The 20,887-nt window shown below is 36.7% G+C and overlaps 1 protein-coding gene across 3 annotated transcripts in view; it reads right to left on the bottom strand.

Moving 5' to 3' along the window:
* LOC121428560 overlaps positions 1-20,887 on the bottom strand; it is a 44,207-nt gene that overhangs the window by 22,594 nt on the left and 726 nt on the right. For 2 of the 3 annotated variants that reach the window (XM_041625288.1, XM_041625279.1), the window contains exon 2: positions 124-2,084. In XM_041625288.1, the coding sequence (XP_041481222.1) occupies positions 124-2,062 (1,939 nt within the window). In that variant the 5' untranslated portion in view covers positions 2,063-2,084. Of the gene's footprint in view, positions 1-123; positions 2,085-2,393; positions 2,500-20,887 lie in introns of those variants that run through there. The other variant, XM_041625272.1, reaches the window with a different exon arrangement.

Below are 20,887 nucleotides of genomic sequence, written 5' to 3'. Positions count from 1 at the left end.
ATCGACCTCTTGATATTCTTTATTTGGCCAAGACATAACAACAAATATCTAGGTTATGGTAATGACTGAAGTAATAGGTACATCTACTTGGATGCAGGAATTGCTCTCATATCAAATACTTACCTTGACCTGGTCTTTGGGGTGTCAGTCTAGGACCTGCAGATGGTCTTTGAGGACTAGGTCTAGCAGGTGGTGGAGGTACTATTTGGTTCCTACCATCTGTAGGGCAATAGAGAGACTGCGGTCTCTGGATATTACTCCTTCGATTCTCTCGTGACTGGACTATCGATTTGTTGCCTGGTACGTCCGGTAAGGGTCTGTCAGGGAAAGCACAGGACTTACGACGGGGAGTCTTAAAGAGCTGAGACACTCTGTTCTTTAGGTGAGCCGTCTTTGAACGGCGTGGGATGCTAGGGTCAAGAGAGACATCATTTAGGGAGGAGTGGCGTGGAAGTGATTTACTTCGCAAAGATGCACTGGTTCCTCCATCATCACTATAAAGACCATTCATAAGAGCAGGTAGACACATATGAGTTGGCTCTGTCTCCCACTCAGCCTTCTTGGATTCCTCATCTAAGACCATTGACATACGAGGAGGAATAGGTGGAGGTGATTCATCATCATCTTGACTTCCTTCAGGTTGAGCATAGTCTCCAAAACCAGATTTGGGTTTTGTTCTACGGTCTATTGCTGGTCCATACATACTTTTTTCTTTAAAAGATTCATCACTTCTGTAGCTGGCTAAAATTGCTGCTCCATCAGACACTGATCTTGGAAGGTTATATTGAAACCTCATATCGCTCTCGTCACATGCTGGATTTTTCTGAGTTGTAACAACATCTACAATTTGACTATCCTTTGGCAAGAGGACAACTTCCTCAAATTTATCCTTTTTCAATTTGTCTTTCGCAACTTTGTTGTTTAAGTCCCCATTTGCAGTTTGTTCTGAATTACCCTTACGTTGCGTCTTTGATTCCCTATGAAGCGAATCTGATGAACTTTTGTGGTGTCGGTCCGAAGATTCACTATCTAAACTTGCCAGGCTATCTTTCATCATGACTTCAGCTATGTGAGGTGTACGAGGGTTGTTTAGAGGTTCAATATCAGGTTGGTGTGTCATCTGTATTACTAGAGGTTCTAACTCGGCACTTGACATGATTCCATTCTGTTGCATTGTCCTGGAGTCAGTGTCACTTCCTGCTCCATTTTGCTCAACTTCCACACTGTCTTCCTCCATCCCTGTAAAATGACAATGTACATTAACAGAGCAATTGACAGTCACATCGGAGTTGGGTGGCAGTCCTCCACTGGGGACAATGTTTACTGAGATGTCATTTCTGACAGATGCTTTCCGTTGTAAAGGCACAATGGAATCTGATTCGCTTTCATCTCCCATCAAACCTCCAACACTCAACTTCACATCTACATTGTTTCCTTTACCTTCATTTCCACAGCGATTTGCCTGAACATTCAAAACAACGCTTCCCAACTCAAAGTTTTTACCAACCCCACTGCTCTTCTTGCGATACAATCCGGTTTTGGGACGAGCTCCCTGCTTATCAAACATAGAAACACCACTGTAAGAACTCTGATTGCTGCTTGAATCCTTGTCCGACAGTGGACCATTGCTACCATTCTGTGAGAATCTTCCATTTGAATGTTCATTTCCCCTCCCATGTTTAACAAGACAATGGTGATCCATATCAGTATCTCGCCTTTCCACGTCATTTCCATTTCTGATATCGCATCCATTATGATAAATACAATGGCTTGTTCTTCCATTCAGTGAGATCCTGTCTGGATCATTATCAAGTCTTGATGATGGTTGTAAGTCTCCACTCAACCCATGACCAACAGATGGATTTACTACGACACCATTTCCTAGGTTCTTCTGATATCCTGGTAATACCTGTCCTGCAGGATCTTCTTTTGGAGACTTGGTGCCCCCTCGTTTCAACGTCCGCCTCATCCTTCCCATCAACCCTGTGGCTTCCTTTCTCCCTGATAGTTCTCGAACATCACGGCTGTTGGAGGATGGGGGCTTGGCTGAGGGCATTCTCATCTGCACATCAGCCCCAGAGTTCCTGCAATAAGAAAATAAAGAGGGAAACTTGATAGAATAATGCTTGATTAAAAGTCTATGGTACATGTATGTACACTTGGAAATGAAATGAGAAAAACCTTTCTATGCTGTTAACAAAATGTCAAGACATAAAATGTAATTCAATTTCATATGAAATTCACATATAACATCATGAAGGTTATGGCACAGCCTTTAAGATTAATACAATGCAAATGGTAACATATCAATATCAACTGACATGGAAGAAAAAGCATACAATATATCTACAATGATATTTCAAGTCTAGAGACTACACTTTCACTTGTGCTACCTTTTTTCCTTGTGGCTACCAGCTTTCATCTTGGTTGTGTAAAGTAAATGAAAATATGAATGAAGATTTTTCCCAGAATATCACACCAATGTCACACAAATCATGGTAGATTCTTAATACAATGAACTACACTCAACTCCAATCAGTTCATTTTGGTGGTAAGGCACTGCTCCTTTCCTCGCTGCTAGGCAGTTGCTATCTAAAAAAGGCAATATTTGTAAGATCCTAGGCAACAGCTGACTAATATAAAGCTATGGAAGAGTGTGTTGTAATATCTAATGATTTCTTTTTGCTTCCTCTTTTAATATGAAAACCTGAAAGATTGTCCAAAGAGACTATGTGATCAGTCCTTACATCATTTGTGTAATATAAATTACAAAGAAAAGGAAAGTGAAACTTTCACAAGAAGCAGCCGCAACATTAAGGGCCTACATGTAGTCTTGAATTAAGAAGTTATTGTTATTCCCTCTGACTAGGATATGATAATCTCAGAAACCTGGGGTGGTATTCTGTAACTCTGTCATAACTTTTGTCATAAATTTTGTCATTTCTCTCCGAGATGTGACACCGCTATGATTGTCACAAATCGGTATTCTGAACATTGTCTTTTCCCTGTCATATCTCTCAAAGTTCCCACCCATCTTTTCGGAAGCAAACCAATCAAAATCATCGTTAGTTCCCAGTTGGAGCCCTTCTAGCCAATAGGAAAGCCCCGTGGCAAGTAGGGCGTATCCCCAAAACAGTTGCTGGCATCGCGCAACTACGCGTATATTGATGCGCTTAATTACAAAGAGAGACAGGGAGCTGTGAAGAATTTTAGAGAAGTATAAAAGGAAAACAGAGAAAAAAAAGGAGGAATAAATATGTAGGGCCTAACTAATTGTAGCATGAAAAAATAATTTTGAAAATTGTCATGGAAGATGAGTGAAACTAATACCACAATCTAATCTAAATAATATAATTGTTTGCTTGACATTCAGTCGGCAGGGTATCGGGATATTTGGTACTAAAAGATATGACAAAATTTATGACTGCTACCCCCCTGTCATAACTTTTGTCATATCTTTTGCTTGTATAATTAAAGCCGCGTATTTTTGCTGCGCGCTAAAGAGAAGAGACAAAATTTATGACAATTTTTGTGACAAAAGTTATGACATCCACCAGAATACCGATTTTGTCATATCTCTGAGATAAGATAAAATATGGAGAAAAGACAATGTTCAGAATACCGCCCCTGATTCTATACATCTGGATTTAAATGATTTTCAAATAAGTATCTCCTGGGTAGATGAATACTATTTCCCCCAAAATGTCAAACTCTCTTTTGACACAATACACATTCTGATAGTTGGATATCATTGCTACATGTATACTTACACATCAGTCATGTGTATGTACACTGTATGATGATCATCTCATTTTTTTCTGTCAGCATATTTTGCTCATTAATACAGCAACTCTCTAATAAATCCTGATTCCAAGATACATCAGTCATTTTAAAAAGTTGTTTAAAGAATTGAGGATAGACTAATACTCTCTACTGAAGAGTTTATACCAGTACTAAGCATAAGTTTCAATTACATTGCACGCTATAATAAATAGTCCCACTTTAAAATAGGCTTTCTACTAGAATCAAAACTAACTTGAAAAATGAATCACAATGAAAAAAAACAAGGAAGCGTTACTTAGTAATCATTGCAATATTATTTTGAAATGAATATCAAAATATTAATCTAGGAATTCCATTTCCTTAGAACTTTTTAAATGAATCTTCCACAGTATGTTGACATACATATATGTCCTATAACAAAATTCATTCAATAAATCTGCTTTACAAACACATGCTCAAATGTGATTATCAGAATATCACTTTATTGTGCCATTTACATATACATGTAGATTGTGAAATTATTTTCCATTTTTGTATAAATGATTTTGAGATTAAAACAAGAGGGCAAAATATCCAATGGAAAGAATGAAACATATTTTATGTATCGGAATGACATTTTCTAATGACAGGAGGGGGCATGATATACATGTATTGTAGAAATTCAAGTGTTTTACCCTACCATGTGTTAATATCTCCATGACATATTTCCCTACCTGTATACATGGTGGTGGGGGGGGGGGGTGTTAAAAGGCATCAAAGTGCTTTGCCTTGTATGTGGAGAGTACATCACAAGAGCAAATCTCATGGTCTAAAATCAAATTACAAGGCGGGCCAAATCAATAGCTGCTCCATTCAGGGTTGCATACAGGTGTGTGTAGATGGGCAAACGTGATCTTAGCCATGTTTTGGAGCTGTCGATGGCGTGAAATGAGCCACGGTAAGGTGCGGGCCAATTTAAAGCCTGAAAGAGCAAAGACTTTTTACTTGGCTCCTTGAATGGATGGAACGGTGCTCTGGCTGCTGCTAGCTCGCTCTAAGGCAAACAACATCATCTACACAGCTCCACAATCACTTCAACACGTCATCCAGAATGAATGCATCACTCATTTTTCCTTAATGTCCTCAACCGAGAAAACTTTAATAAATTTACGCCTTTAGATAACAATGATTTCAATAATATGAGATTGTGAGAAGCAGGCCAATATAAATCCTGACTCTTGCTTGTTTGTAAAACTCGGTCACTCTGTGAATGCCATGGTTGCCATTACGTACATGGGATGGCTCTCTGACTGTCCGATATCCCTGAAACCCATTAAGAATATGCAACAAATGAATGATTAGTTCTGAGCACTATCTGTACACCATTACATCACTTTCACTTTTCAAATAGGTTTTTGATTTGTGGCCCATACTTTGATTGCTAATAGAAATGACCGGGACAATCCACGCATGATAATAGCTGTAAAACCCTGGGGTACGGTGTATTAAAATGACACATACATGTAATGACACATAATATCTTCTCACTGTCAAGTGCAGCTCTCTTTGCTACCCTCTATCGGCTGAATACTGTGTGTTTGGGTAGGCCTACATACTGCTGCTCGTTCTAGTTCCAGCAAAGCCTGCGTAATGCCTCCATTGGCCTCACACCTACCAATTTGTACTAATGGGACAGGCAAAATAAGCATGGTCAGATTACACTTGACTCGAGTCTCGTGCCTGAACATGCTTCAACTACTAACTGTGCACAAATCGTAGTCTTGATTTGAGGTCAGTAAAAAGTAAAAAGGCAAGAGGAGACGATCATTTTATTTATAAGTGGCATGCAAACATAAATGAAGAAATATTCAAACAAAGACTTTTCTATTCTTTAGTATAGGCCTATAGATTCCATTAGATTCAATGTACATGTACCTCCTACATGTACATATCATGTACTTGTGAATACTAAAATGGATTTGAATTTGTTTTTTAAGATATGAGTGACACTGAAAGGACATTGCAATTCTAAATCAACCTATATGGTTTCCATTTTGAAAATGTCCAATAATTTTCTGATGACTAAAATCGTCAATTACATGCTGTACATACTCATTTGGTTAATAATAATACAGTTCCTAATACTGATGCCTCAGTTGCCTCAGATGCCTTCGAGATCAATCCTAAATATATTGTCAGTCCATCTTTTTTTCCAAAGTCAGGCAAAGCAGAATATAAAAGCATGTACTAATAGCGACACATAGATGAATACAACAGTTAATAGTCGTTTCTTTTAGATGTAATTTGGAAATATAAATAATCTGTAGGCTACATGTATGTTCTTGACCTACAGAATATGCAGTATACATGGATAAGAATTACATTAGAGGAAAAAGAGTAATTTGATATATGATTGCATGTTTGACATTATTGAATTCATTATTTCAATTAAAAAAACAAGAAGAGGAATTTAAGAGTTATTTTTTTTAATAAAAGAAAGCATTGTCTTGATTCACAACTAACCATAATGTATTACTTAAGAGTAACTGAAGAAATGGAACAATCTATGCAAACAATCTGGAATAATTGGCCGGGTCTTGACAAAGATGTGCAGCACATTGGAGACAAGGTACTCCCTTATCTGAACAAAATACAGTCTAGAATGACAGATATTGTATGATGTTTGACTGATGATATGAGAGTGAATATGCTTGCCAGGCTGCTGCTGCTGCACACATGCTAAAATACTCCCTACATGTAATAAAAAATATCAAAATTTACTAATAATGAAGATAAAATTTGGAATGAAAAGTCAAATTTTGTATCAATCCATCTATTCTGAAGTGCTTTGCCTTGTAAATGTAGGCCTACTGTACGGATTCCAGTTTACAATAAAAAGGTTTTGTTTCGCTTTGAAAGTTAATTTTGTCACTGTCATACATGTAGCAAATGGGATTTTTTTTCTGTCTTTCTGAGTGAGTTGGTTCTAAAAAGTATTAAAAGTAAACCTCATCAGAAAATGATCATACCTCAAGTATTCTAGTTCTGCCATTTAGACATTTAATTGTGATGTCAGGTGATAAAATATATTTCTCATGGCTCATCGGACGTTATAGTGTTGTCTCCATTCAACAATCAGCAAGAAGGCGTACTTACATTTTCTGGAAGGACTCACTTAATATTTTAGCACCACCACCACCATCATCATAGACATGTATTAGACATATTTGTTGTTCTACTGTGAAGCTCCTTGTGCATTTAATCAAGACCGAAAGTACGCTATACAAACCTTGTGTATTATCATCATCACCCACGATCATCACAAGTCATCATCATAATCATCTTCATCATCACACATCATCATCACTATCACCAACACATTAATCTCCTCTTCCTCATCACCACCTTTTTCTTAAATTGCAGACAATATCATGCAGTTCAGGGTATTTTCGCCTGATCCACTGATAGTAAATTGAAAAATGCAGATGAGAGCAGCTAATAACAAAGTGTAAACAGCCCGTTAAAGAAGGTGAAACACAAAAGTGGGAACGTTCCCATGGCAACCTTATCCCTTGGATGAAAATTGAAGTAGTAATGGGAGATGAGAGGGCTTTCCATAACGTTGATCATTGAGAATAGGTAAGGAGCTTACGGATCTGCTTTTGAATAAACCATCCCACATCTCCATGAATTTTAATAGACACCGATATTCTTGTTCAAACTTTGCTACCCTTCTACTCCAAAGATCGATGATAACATTCAATCTCCTTTAAGTATTCTTGCTCTAAAAAGAAACAAATACTCAAATTTATTTTCCTACAGGAGGCATGGTGGGGTGGGCTTACAGATCATCCTTGAATAGATGTAGGAGGCTCTAACCTCCTTGCTTACATGTATTTCCCCAGTCCTTTTTTTGGTTTTAATGCAGAAAAATAATACATGTCTCTTTGTTTCTAGAGCACAATTAAGAATTGACTGTATATGTAAATAAACACATTTAAATCAAATAAGGTTCCGTAAAATCGTAAAAAAGCTTTAAAAACAGACATACTGAAGCTTTTCGACATGCACTCATTGGAGTAAAATAGCATAAATGACTAGAACGCTTTACAGTGAAACAATATTGAACTGAAAGAGACAATAGACACTAAAGGCCACCGCACACCTTACGACCCGACTGGTTAGTGACTGGCTTGTGACTGAGTGAGGGGAGGTGAATTGCAATGTTGTCATAAGCCTCAACACCGCACACCTTGCGATCTGATCTGCGGCTCACGCATGCGCTTTTTGCTTTTTGGCATAGCATCTGAGAAATTGCGCTTACTACTGCGTATGCGCGTTGTTTATCATAATACGCATTGTGCAACTCTGCTGTCTGATTGGCTGGAGGTTGGATTGAGCTTGCGATCCAGTCACAAGGATTCGACATTTCAAATCCTTCTAATTTTCCTTGCGACTTGTCTCTGACCGGTCTGCGACGCTCAAGCTGACAAGAGCTGTGACGTCACATCTCCCCTCACCCAGTCGCAAGCCAGTCGGCGACCGGTCAGGTCGTAAGGTGTGCGGTGGCCTTAAACGGCAAGCTGTGATTGGCTGTAAAGTTAAACAATTTACGCTTAAAACCAGTAAATTGAAGCAAAGAACCCGTTCTGTGCCACCAGAAGGAGTTCATAAGAAACATTGCATTATTTTAGGACCTAGTTTCTACATATTTTACAATAACACATTTACAAACAAAATAATACAAAATAAAAGGTTGGCTGCAAATTCACATAAATCTATGGTTTCATTTCAATCTATGGTATCACCATAATCCTCTTATACAATTCCACTACTAATTAGTCTGATACATGTATACTTGAGCATAAATTAATGTTCGTGAAAACAGATAATTTGAAATGAAAAACTTAGAGAAAAGGGCAGCAGTCTGAAGAACAGAGTCTCTGATCCCAAACTACAGCAAAATAGAGTACCTATAAGTGCCTACTCTGAAAATGCTTCATGCGATTGATTTCTCAATTAATCTTCCATTCAACTCCAATGGCAAGAAGAGTGGAAAATGGCAAATAAATTAGATTGGTAGGGCACCAGATTGACAGGGTTACCCCAAAACACCTCTAATCAATTTTTAATATGCTGACGCACACTTGAATTTCTCCACCTTGAAAATCCAATAAAGATCTTGGCTCAGGGCACATTGCTTTGCAAAGTGACCTTGATTTAGACTTGAAATGTGCGAATGCAAAAATTTAATCAATTAGATTTCTGTTTTCCTTTTTCTTTCATCATCTCTTAAATTCTTTATTCTAATTTCTCAGTTCCTTTTCACAATCACATACACACACATGTAGTTAGAGCCTATGAACAGTCATAATTAGCAAGCAAAAAATACAATATCAACGTACATGTAGGCCTTCAACATGGCCAGCCAAAATGTGTTCTCCAATCAAATCTTTGGGGACAGGAATACGAAGAAGGTACATGTGTAGGTGGTTCAGGTCTGACCAGTAACACAAAGCTTACCAATGATCGTAGAAAATTTTTCTACGATTGATTTCACTGACTACAATGTACAATCCATTGTGAAAATCAAGCGTACGACTAATCGCTAACCTTTGTGTTACGGGCCACATACATGTATGAGTGTTTCATAACAATTCATACTGTAATGATTCATACATAATAATTCATAAAGCTGTTCGCAAAGATGACTTGTAAACATACAGTTTACTCCTAAACGACTGGAACATGTTCTTGTTGGTTAATGCGCCACATTATTAAAGTCATTTGTAACTTATAAACAGCATTACGAAACATCCATTTGGACAGACTTGACTCCAAATGGGAAAGTGTACAAAACTTTTGGCCTAAAAAAATCCCAAGATCATGCCTGCATACAGTGCACAACACTTAAAGTCATCAAAATGACTGATTATTTTATCAATACCAGATTAAAATTAATAAAATAAATTTTAAATGAAAAAAACTTTTAATGTTTAAATAATATTGTGATATTTCTTAACATTCAATTTCTAATTTCATCCCAAAATGTACAGACTAATGTCCAATGTATTTCTGTTGGAAAGGAAGTATATTTTTTCATTATAACATTATGTGGAAAGTATAAACACTGTATTCTTCAGGAACCAGAAATAGAATAGGATGAGTCATACAGGACACAGTGGTTGTTGATGAAAGCAAGCAACTGCTACAGAGACTGTGAAACTTGAAACCAAACTGAGGACAAGTCTAATCATTTCTCTCTTACAAACTCACTTTATGTGGTTTATTTTTGGACTTGAACATGAAGGTTTCCTGCTATATTTTGCAGTCTATATTTATGCACAAACAGGTACAATAATATGCACATGATTGAGGATAATCAGGAAGAACAACTATTAAGTGTTACAAGAAAAGAAAGGTAAATCTCAGTTTCAAAAATAGCCAAATTCACGATAAAAACAACATTTACATACATGTATACATGTACACTGCATCCCACAAAAAAGGATATCAAACATCATGATCTAATTGTTGTTGTTGTTTTGCATCAGCAAATGACCAATGATTATTTAGTTTTAATAATCACAAAGTTATTTTTTTCTTCTTCTTTATTAGACACACAAAGTTATGCATCAATGAGTATGAAGTGTTTGAAATTTCAATGTCAATATCAAGGTGTGCAGAAAATTTGTTAACATTCATTTGGGACACAAAAATAGATATAGTGCTGCCTACACAAGCTGTGCTTCATTATAGTCTTGGATTTGAACCCCAAACATTCTTTCTGAAAGGTGACAGTACCACAAAACCCTGATGCTTGCTGTATAAGCTCATGACAATGTCATGGGATCCGCCAGGTTATGAAGTGACAATGATTCTGTTTTACCGGTAAATAAAACAGAAATTCTGTTTGTTTCTTATACTTTTCATGTACAAATTCATGGAATTCACTTTTTCAAATGGGAATTCAGGTTTTTGCTGTGTACATTTTCAGTGACAAAACAGAATTTCCAATTTTAGATCAAGTTGAAACAGAATTACAGATTTTAAGAAACAGAAAAGACAATTTTTTGAAATGGAAAATCAGTCTCTACTTGTTTTGAGCAAAAATATCAATGATCACTTCAATAATCTGACAGAATATCTCTCTAAAAAAGACCCAAATTATCAAGGAATACCTTTGATTGAAAGTGGCTCATTTAAAATATTCAGTAAACAAAATATTTTTTAAAAAACCTACATGTATCACATCCCACCACCAACTTGATTTTTAGTCCCATCAACCCCACTGCTCCAAAATGCAAATTTATATTGTTCATCAATACAGGAGCATGACTAATACTAATTAACAGTAGAACTGCTACATGTACTACCCTGCATCTTTTGAATCAATAGTCAGTGAGAGCAATAGGATTTATGAAAATCAATAAATCCTTCCTGATTTAAATCTTTATTTGAAACTCTTCCAGTTTGCTATAATTTACCTGTGCATGTCCAGTAATGTGGCTTTTATGTGTACTCAAATTTGTGTACTTCACACAAGTACTTTTCCCTGGAAATGAACTAGATTTAAACCAATCATGCAAAATGCAAAAAAAATGAAATAAATCAAACAGATTAAAATGAAATAAAGGGGGGAAGAAGTTTCAGTTTTACATACATCTGAAAACAAGACTAACATTCATGAAGAGTGAGATTATATTTATACGCCCCTAATTTTCTTTATCCTTATTTCATTTTCTTTCTACATATACAGTATGTAGAAAAAATATGCCAAATCAATAGACACAGACTTGCAACACTTATGATAATATCAATAAGAATATACATCAAAGAAGGATGAAATATTCAAAATTGCAAAGAAACAATTTTAAAAAGTAGGGAGATAACTTTAATAATGAGGTCTCTCGTTCCATATCTTTGAAAAATAGTAAACTAAAAGTTTCCCCATAGTTGACATGTAAAAGTCGAATGTACATGTACATAATTATGTAGCTTGCCCAACCAATAGTGCAATTCACATTATGAGTACTGACTGGAAACTAGAAATATATATCTGAAGGAGATTAATAGTTTAATACCACCAGTGTTACAATGGCAAATACAGCATCAGAATACATTTTTAAACCAAAATATGTCTTTCATATCTTCACTCCAAGAAAACTGAGCCTTGGGCAAAAATTGAGGTTTAAGATTGCAAACCTGGGGATCGAGAGATACCTCTGAATCTTTAACTTTCCTCTCATCTATTTACATGTACATGTATGTGGTCAGTTTAAAATTGTGTGACTTGGAGCATGCACCAATCTTTAAATTTTCAAACTAAAATAATTGCGTATATTTCTTTTAGCTGACATAATTCATGTATTTAAACTAATATATCTAGTATCTAGTGTGTTATCAGGAAAATGACAAGTCAACTTTGAATCCAGGCTAGCCAGAATAAACTGAAATTAGGAAGTATGTTTGATGAGCAAGCCAAAAGTACTTGGGTCTGAATAAACAGAGAAAAAAAAACACTATTGAAAAGAAAGGAGAAACATTATTTTGATTCCTGACTTTCACTAGTTTCACATACAAATATGTACCAAAATATTGTACTTAGGAAGAAAATTTGGAAAGGTGTTCATAAAAAGTGGTTGTTTTGTTCATGCAGTGGCGGCGGAGCAAAGTTGAAAGTGGGGGCACAGGGAAAAAAGGGCACCTTTTCTTTCAAAAGGGCACTATCTTTAAAACAAAGAAAATGGGCCAAAATTTTAAAGGGGCTAGATATGTCTTATCATGTAAATTTATAAGTTGCGAGTGAGCAAAAATTTTGACAATTTTATAACAAAAATCTGATTTTGTGATCGATTTTGGGGACTAATATTCAGAAAATGATACATTTCACACTTCTCTCTTTTTTTCTTGGTCGTGAAAATTTTTTTTGGGGGGGAGCAAGAGCCCCCAAGCCCCCCATCTGTATGTCTCTGCTTATCTACCCCATTCACATGACTCATAAAGCTTTAAGACATGTGGTCGCATGTCACAAGGTGGTCCAATTTCGCGAACAGGGTAAACATGGTCAAAAATTTCATTTTTTGATATGTTATAGCTATTACCATTCTCTAAATAATGAAAAAGTCTCGAATACCTTTATTTTTCCTTAAAATGACTAATTAACAGCTACATGTAATTATTACATAGACGTCAATGTAAAATGTGAATTTTGAAATGTGTTTTACTCAAATTGGACCTGCTGCACATAAAATGGTGTCAAAAGTTAATGCAACGTTGGATCACCCTAGTATTTTGCAGTTATAATCTTTAAACATCAATAATTAAATCTGTACCAAAAATCAAATAATTATCTATTATTGTATGCATATTAATTATACTAATTAATTAACAGTATTTAATTTCACATTTTTGCCCCCAAAATACCTGTCACTGTATTTATATGCTTGGCAAAATGACAATATCATGGGTAGAAATGTTTGTTGCAATGATACACAATATTTGTACTAAAAATTAAGATTACAAATTAGATAATTAACCAAATCTCTCCGGTTTACTAATTGATTAGGTTGCAGATCAAAGCTGACATACACATGTATTCCATTGCTGCATATTTTCAAAATTGTCAAATTTTTATGACATTTAGTTGTTCCCTGCTTTAAAACGCCCAGAAATATGAGGATAACAGTCATATTACATATTATAGTAAGTTGTTAATTAGTTTTAATTAATATTTTATCATTTACCACATCCACCGGCTCCGCATCCACCGGCTCCGCCACCCCTGTTACTTCAAACTTAATGTGCTATAGTTTTTGTTCCTGATATTGTATTGATTTAATTCATAATAATATATTTAGCCTATAGTTCTACCTTCAAAATGAGATATTACTCAATAAATTTGGTCAAGATACTGTGATGTAGCAACAATTTATCCATGGCACCGTGTGGAAAATTGTTCATACGCCACCCTTTTTGCATACCCAACTTATGAAATTCGACCATGTAGGACTATCCTTACAAACTAAAAGATAATATTGTTTTGTTTCAAAGGGACACTCGTTAATACAATAACACATAAAATGGATCCTTCCTAGGGTGAAAGGGGCAGAGAACACCTTCGTGTGGGGCACTTTTCATGGGTAAAAAGGGGGACTGATACGAGATATGGCACTTTAACAAGAAGGCAAGGGAGAACTTGCTCACACATAAAACAGGTCCTTCTCAAGGGGCAAAGAACATGTTTATGAGGGGCACTGTTCTTGGGTAAAAAGGGGGACTGATTCGAGAAAAGGCACTTACATGTACAAGAAGGCAATAGGGCACTTGCTCAAGTGAAAGGGGCAGAAAACACGTTCGAGCGGGAGTATTTTGCTTTAAAAAAAATGGCACTTACATGTATACGAGAAAGGGCACTTGGTAACACCTAAAACGGGTTCTCCTCAGGTGAAAGGGGCACAGTACTGTACATACTACATGTTCGTGAGGGCCTAGGGGGGCATTTTTCTTGTGTAAAATAGGACACTTTTTTGATAGCCGCCCCTGTGTTCATGTGTAAAAATTCTAACCGTTTTATAGATGACAGCTATGTAGATCTACATGTACATGTATAAAACTTTCTAGCTCATTTCTAGTGTGATGTCAGAAAGTCTGAAATAACATTGATCTGAAACTGATTACATATACTGCACATGTACATGTAGGTATATCATATTTTAAAAAGTCAAGCAAATAAATCACAAAGGTAAGAGATATTATAACAATAATATTTACAATCATTGCAGAGTTTTCACAGAGACTGAGGAGCTCCTCATGTGTCAGGTAGAAGGGTAAAAAATCAATCTTATTTTGCACATCTTAAGGGGTACAGTATCTGTAGGCTGTACTGTGGCTTAAAATAAGGAGTAAATCCCTTCACCATCAAAAAATATATAGTTTCACTAAAATTTCTTTTAAAAGAATCAACTACATGTATGTGAGAACATTGGGCAGAGCTACTGGAGGTATCATTTTCTTAGACGATTGACCATGCGATGCAAGCAGGAAACCACAGTTGCTCTTTGGTGTTCCCACTAGGCCTTTCCACAATGGATGATGTCAATGCACAAAATCTAGACCCCTACAAGGCTAGCTAGCAGACCTGATAGCACAGATTTCTCTCCATAGAACTGGCACTCACTTGGGTTTTTCGGCCATTCATTTGCAAGTAGGCCTACCAGTAGTCTGGAAATGCACATACGTACGTCATCCTTGTCTACATGTATACAATGTCAATAGAGAGAACATTACAACCATGGTTACATGTACATGTAGTTACTACACTACAGGCTTACCGGTACATGTACCTCTATTAATACCTACTTGTGTGAAAGATCATAGAGCTGAACAGTGGATTACTTTCACAATCATGCTTGAAATGTTGGCAGAGTCAAATCATTCTTGTGATAAACAGCTCCTAGAGTTCACAGAGGAACTACATGTACTAGTATACACTTTCTGGAAAGTCAACTTAATATGTATCATGATAATGGACTTTGCAAAAGTGAACAACACCCTACCAAATACAATGTTAATGGGTCCTGGGTGCACCTGCCTGGGTATAAAGCCAGATTCCTTTTCGACAGGTGCTAAAGCTGTGCTACTTCATGGTAAAATCAAATCCTTCTTCCGTGTCAAAGCATACATCCCACAAGGTTCTGTGCTAGGTCCATGCCTGTTCAGACAAATCATTTACCATGTAGCTGAAACAGGATGTTTCTGAATAGACTAGACTACTTTGATACTTGTGTTCCTCTACTTGATGTTTCCAGAGAAATATTCAGCTTTCACATATGTGGTACAGGGGTGTGCCGCTTTCAACCCCATTTTTAGACCTAATTATCAGTTCCCTAGATACTCCAAATTAGGCCCAAGTCATATTGATTATTTTGTAAACTGGTATTCGACAGCTTCAATTCAATTGAACATCATCAATGCATCAAATTTTGAAGGCGGGAAAATCAAGCCAACTTTGTGGCTTCGTCAATGCACACACTACAGGTGTAACGATGTGTGCTGAGATCAGGGGTGTGGGGTGTGCCTTGCACATTTGTATTTTCCATAATTACAAAAAAAGGACCAATGCAGAATTACTGAATTCTGCATAAAATATCTAAAACAATGACATTTGTAGATGACAACATATGGTACGTTTGAAATGAAATGAAAGACATGAATCATGAATTTGTGACGTCCGTCATTAAAAATGGACACAAATTACAAATGTTTAAAGTACTTAAAATCAAGCTCTAAATTCATATTCATTATCAAATGGGCACTTCCACGGTTACGGAGTGACATTCAGAAACAATTTTTTGCATTCAAACAAAGATATCACCCATAATTGAATAGTTATTTGCAAAGAAATGGTTCCTGACATTGATTGCTGAAACCCACACTTAAAAATGATAACATGTTATTTTGATCCACTAAATTTAGATCAATATTCATAAACATGGTTACAGAGTGATGCAAAATGGACAACATACTACTCAAACTCTGTGTTAATTTGCTATCACAATTTTGATTTATTGATTGGATTCTTTAGCTTTAATGTGCTGCTTTACATTAAAAAATTGGAGTATTATTTCATTCATCACGACTTGAAACGTTAGCTGGTTACGGAGTGATGGTTATAGAGTGACATCAGAAATATCCACAAAAAGGCAATGTACTGTAAAATGAACTCACATGTATATTTCAATATTTTTGTTATACATTGTACGATGTAAAATGATGACCTCCAGATTATCTCAAAGAAAATTTTACAAAACAAGCAATAGCTTTCTGTTAAATTGAAATTAAGTAAAAAACAATATACACATGTACACATGTATGTAGTCCCATGTATAAAACTGATTGTATGGTTTGGATTCTCCTTTAAAGAGATGCATAAGACCAGTGGCGTACCGTGGGTCACGGCATTGGGGGGGGCACCAGCAAAAATTTTGAGTCACTTCGTGAGCGCGCGAAGCGCGCCCAGTTGCCAGGTATACTGACCTAACAGAGACATTTTAAGGACAGTGCCATTAAACGGACATTCAGACCTAAATAGGGATATTATAATCAGTCTTTTGTAACCATGATACAGTGTATGTACCTGTCTCGCTAAATAATGCGAGCGCAAAGCGCGAGCTGAAATTTTTATAAATATTGACTCTCCAAACAGGAAGATTTTAAGGACTATATTTTAGGAATCCATTAGAGTATACACATCTCACCATAGTCATCTAATGCGATTGCCCATAAGCGCTTGCTTATTTTGTTAGAATTACATCTTAACATGCACATAAAGCACTTGTAATCATGATTAACATACCCATCTCACTAATCAAATCTTGCGAGCGCGAAGCGCGAGCTGAAAATTTAGGAAATTCAGACCTGAAGGGGGGCATTTTAAGGCTTATTTGTAGGAATTCATGAAGACCATACGTAGTTCACTAACCGAATGGTGCGAGTGCAAATTTTTGATATTCAGATCAGAAAAAGGGACATTTTATTTTTAAGGACTGATTCTACGAATTCATGGAGAGCAGACATATTACACAAAACCACTACTGCGAACGTAAGCACGGAAGGAAATGATTTATATTAAGACCTTAAATGGGGCCATCACTTTTAAGTAGTCATGAAAAAGAAGCACACTATTGTACATAAAACAATAATAACTCGAAGTGCGAGGAAATACATTTGGCAGTTTGTTGTATATTGAATTGAAAACGGGAGGTTTTATAGTATAACAGGATTATATATCTCGGTAAACAGACAATGCGAGCACCAGGAACAATGAAGACATAGGCCCTATGCAAATTATGTTTCATAAAGTTATGAAAAGAAATGTTTCTTATGTAATATAACATAATTATGATATAATATAACATTATAATGAACAATAATGTCTTCTTTTCCACTACGTTTCTCTCCCTTTCTTCCTCTTTTTCTCCTTTTCCCCGTTTTTTTTTTTTTTTTTGTCAGCCGATTGGGGGGGGCACGTGCCCCCCATGCCCCCCCGTAGTTACGCCACTGCATAAGACAACAAGTGGAATGCCTCTGGCCGTCTCACCTGCATCACGCGGTTCAATATAGCAGCAGTGCTGACTTTGAATACTACTCTAACTCGCACAAGATGTTCAGTGATACATGGTTATTCTTATGTCCACTTTTTATGAACTAGACCAATAAACTTACAGAGATATGGTTATTCAACAAAAAAACCAACATGGCCAAAGTTCATTGACCTTACATGACCTTTGACCTTGATCATGTGACCTGAAACTCGAACAGGATGTTCAGTGATACTTGATTACTCTTATGTACAAGTTTCATGAATCAGATCCATAAACTTTCAAAGTTATGATGGTAATTCAACAGATACACCCAATTCGGCCAAAGTTCATTGACCTTTGACATTGGTCATGTGACCTGAAACGCGCACAGGATGTTCAGTGATACTTGATTACTCTAATGTCCAAGTTTAATGAACTAGACCAATAAACTTTCAAAGTTATGATGGTAATTCAACAGATACCCCCGATTCGGCCAAAGTTCATTGACCCTAAATGACCTTTGACCTTAATCATGAGACCTGAAACTTCCACAAAATTTTCAGTGATGCTTGATTACTATTATGTCCAAGTTTCATGAATCAGATCCATAAACTTTCAAAGTTATGATGGGAATTCAACAGATATCCCCAATTCGGCCAAAGTTCATTGACCCTAAATGACCTTTGACCTTGGTCATGTGACGTGAAACTCATGCAGGATGTTCAGTGATACTTGATTAACCTTATGTCCAAGTTTCATGAACTAGGTCCATATATTTTTCAAGTTATGATGACATTTCAAAAACTTAACCTCAGGTTAAGATTTCGATGTTGATTCCTCCAACATGGTCTAAGTTCATTGACCCTAAATGACCTTTGACCTTGGTCATGTGACATGAAACTCTAATAGGATGTTCAGTAATACTTGATTAACCTTATGGCCAAGTTTTATTAACTAGGTCCATATACTTTCTAAGTTATGACATCATTTCAAAAACTTAACCTCAGGTTAAGATTTGATGTTGACGCCGCCGCCGTCGCCGCCGCCGTCGGAAAAGCGGCGCCTATAGTCTCACTTTGCTTCGCAGGTGAGACAATAAAATTGTGGCTAATTATGTTCCCCTTTTGTATTTATGAAATTCCAGTTTAGTTTTGATAGAAAAAAATCCAGACTTGAAATATAGCCAATACAATTTTTTTTAAATGTCTGCTTATGCTTGAAACTGCCCAAATGCAAATTATTGTACAAATATTACAATTAAAGAATGTGCTATGATCATAGTCAGAAATATTGCTAGTGATAGCAAGATTTATTTTACATTGATTACATCATAATTTTCCTTTCTATCCACTACGATCTGGGCTCCATAACACAAAGGTTTGCGATGGATTGCAAATATGAAAGAACTGCACTGATTGGTTCCTGGTCAGTATTTTAAACCAAATGCGCGTCAAACATTGACGTTGATTGGTCAGATCATTTAGCGATTGATCGCTAATCTTTGTGTTACGGAGCCCAGGTTTGATTTTAAAGCAAAGTGCGAATACGCCATTGATGGAGATATATTCCATTCTTAATTCATACATCGTGGATGAAATTATCTTATTCTTAGTATTAACAGACAAGATTCAAACTGGAACCAAAATAAACTTCAAAGTAATGGCAAGTAAGTATCATAAAATAAGTTTCATTATGGGGGAATATAATTCAAGTAAGGAGTAGTTAGTTTAGACATTACTGATCATTATCGCTAGAGGGTATTCATTTGTCTCGCAATCTACTATGGTCAACAAGGAAATTCGTGATCACTCTCGCAAAAAGTGTTCACTACATGTAGCTTACAAGTTCACGAGCTTTCGAGTGCCGCTGCAACTCTTTATCAAGTGACAGAGATTTATCCGATATCGTACTCTATTTATACTAATCTCCAAGACCGTACGCACAAACGTGAGAACAATAGGTGGGCACTGATCCCTTGTGTGATTGGTCAGGAGTTATGCAAATACCCCCAGCTTATTTGCATAACTCCTGACCAATCACACAACGGATCAGTGCCCACCTATTGTTCTCGCGTTTGTGCGTACGGTCTTGAAGATTAGTATAAATAGAGTACGATATCGGATAAATCTCTGTCACTTGATAAAGAGTTGCAGCGGGACTCGAAAGCTCGTGAACTTGTAAGCTAGTGAACACTTTTTGCGAGAGTGATCACGAATTTCCTAGAAAGCCTGTGAACACTTTTTGCGAGAGTGATCACGAATTTCCTTGTTGACCATAGTAGATTGCGAGACAAATGAATACCCTCTAGCAATTATTTCAATCCGCAATAATGAACCTATTTAGTATTACTGATCATTTTGATGATTTTGTGTACCAAAGGAAGGCCGTAGATCAAACGTAAGAATAATTCTTCACACTGATTAAGACATCGATCAAACACCAATTTTGAAATTGATTTGACTCAGGCTTACTCTGAATGACAAAAGCTCCATTTAGAAGCTGCACGCCCCGCTCTCAAGGCCCGTGTTACAAAACATCTCATTTCCCCCAAGTCATGTCTAAATTGTCTGGCGTGAGCTTCGCGAAGCTTGCAGCTGCACATCATTGCACACACCACATATTTCCTCTAATACCATGGCGCCATGCACGCTAGCACCCACATGCACAGTCATGATAGTGCTAGCCGCTAGCGCGCACCACCGTTGTATCCAGTAGATCTACAGTTCCAAGATCCCGCTCCGTCGGTGTAGCATAGAACCTGCTGTTTTTCACATCGTCCAGTACAGTAGATCCAGGCTTATATTCCCATAGACAGCAGGCAGCCATCTGTTTCAAAGAAATCCCGCGATTCGCGTGCTGTCGCCAAGCGGAAGACAAAGAAATCAAGATGGCGACGTAAACACTGCCATGGCATACATGTAAGCTCTTCCCATCTTTTCATAACAAATCTCTCGTTTTTTTAATGAATTCTTCTTTAAAAATGAAATAAATATCGCAGAAATGTTGGAAATGAAGTTGGACCCCATGCTTTAGGGCTAGAT

Source organism: Lytechinus variegatus, chromosome 1, assembly GCF_018143015.1.
Source record: "Lytechinus variegatus isolate NC3 chromosome 1, Lvar_3.0, whole genome shotgun sequence".
Lineage (NCBI taxonomy): Eukaryota > Metazoa > Echinodermata > Echinoidea > Temnopleuroida > Toxopneustidae > Lytechinus > Lytechinus variegatus.
This window is presented reverse-complemented; position numbering and strand designations above follow the sequence as displayed.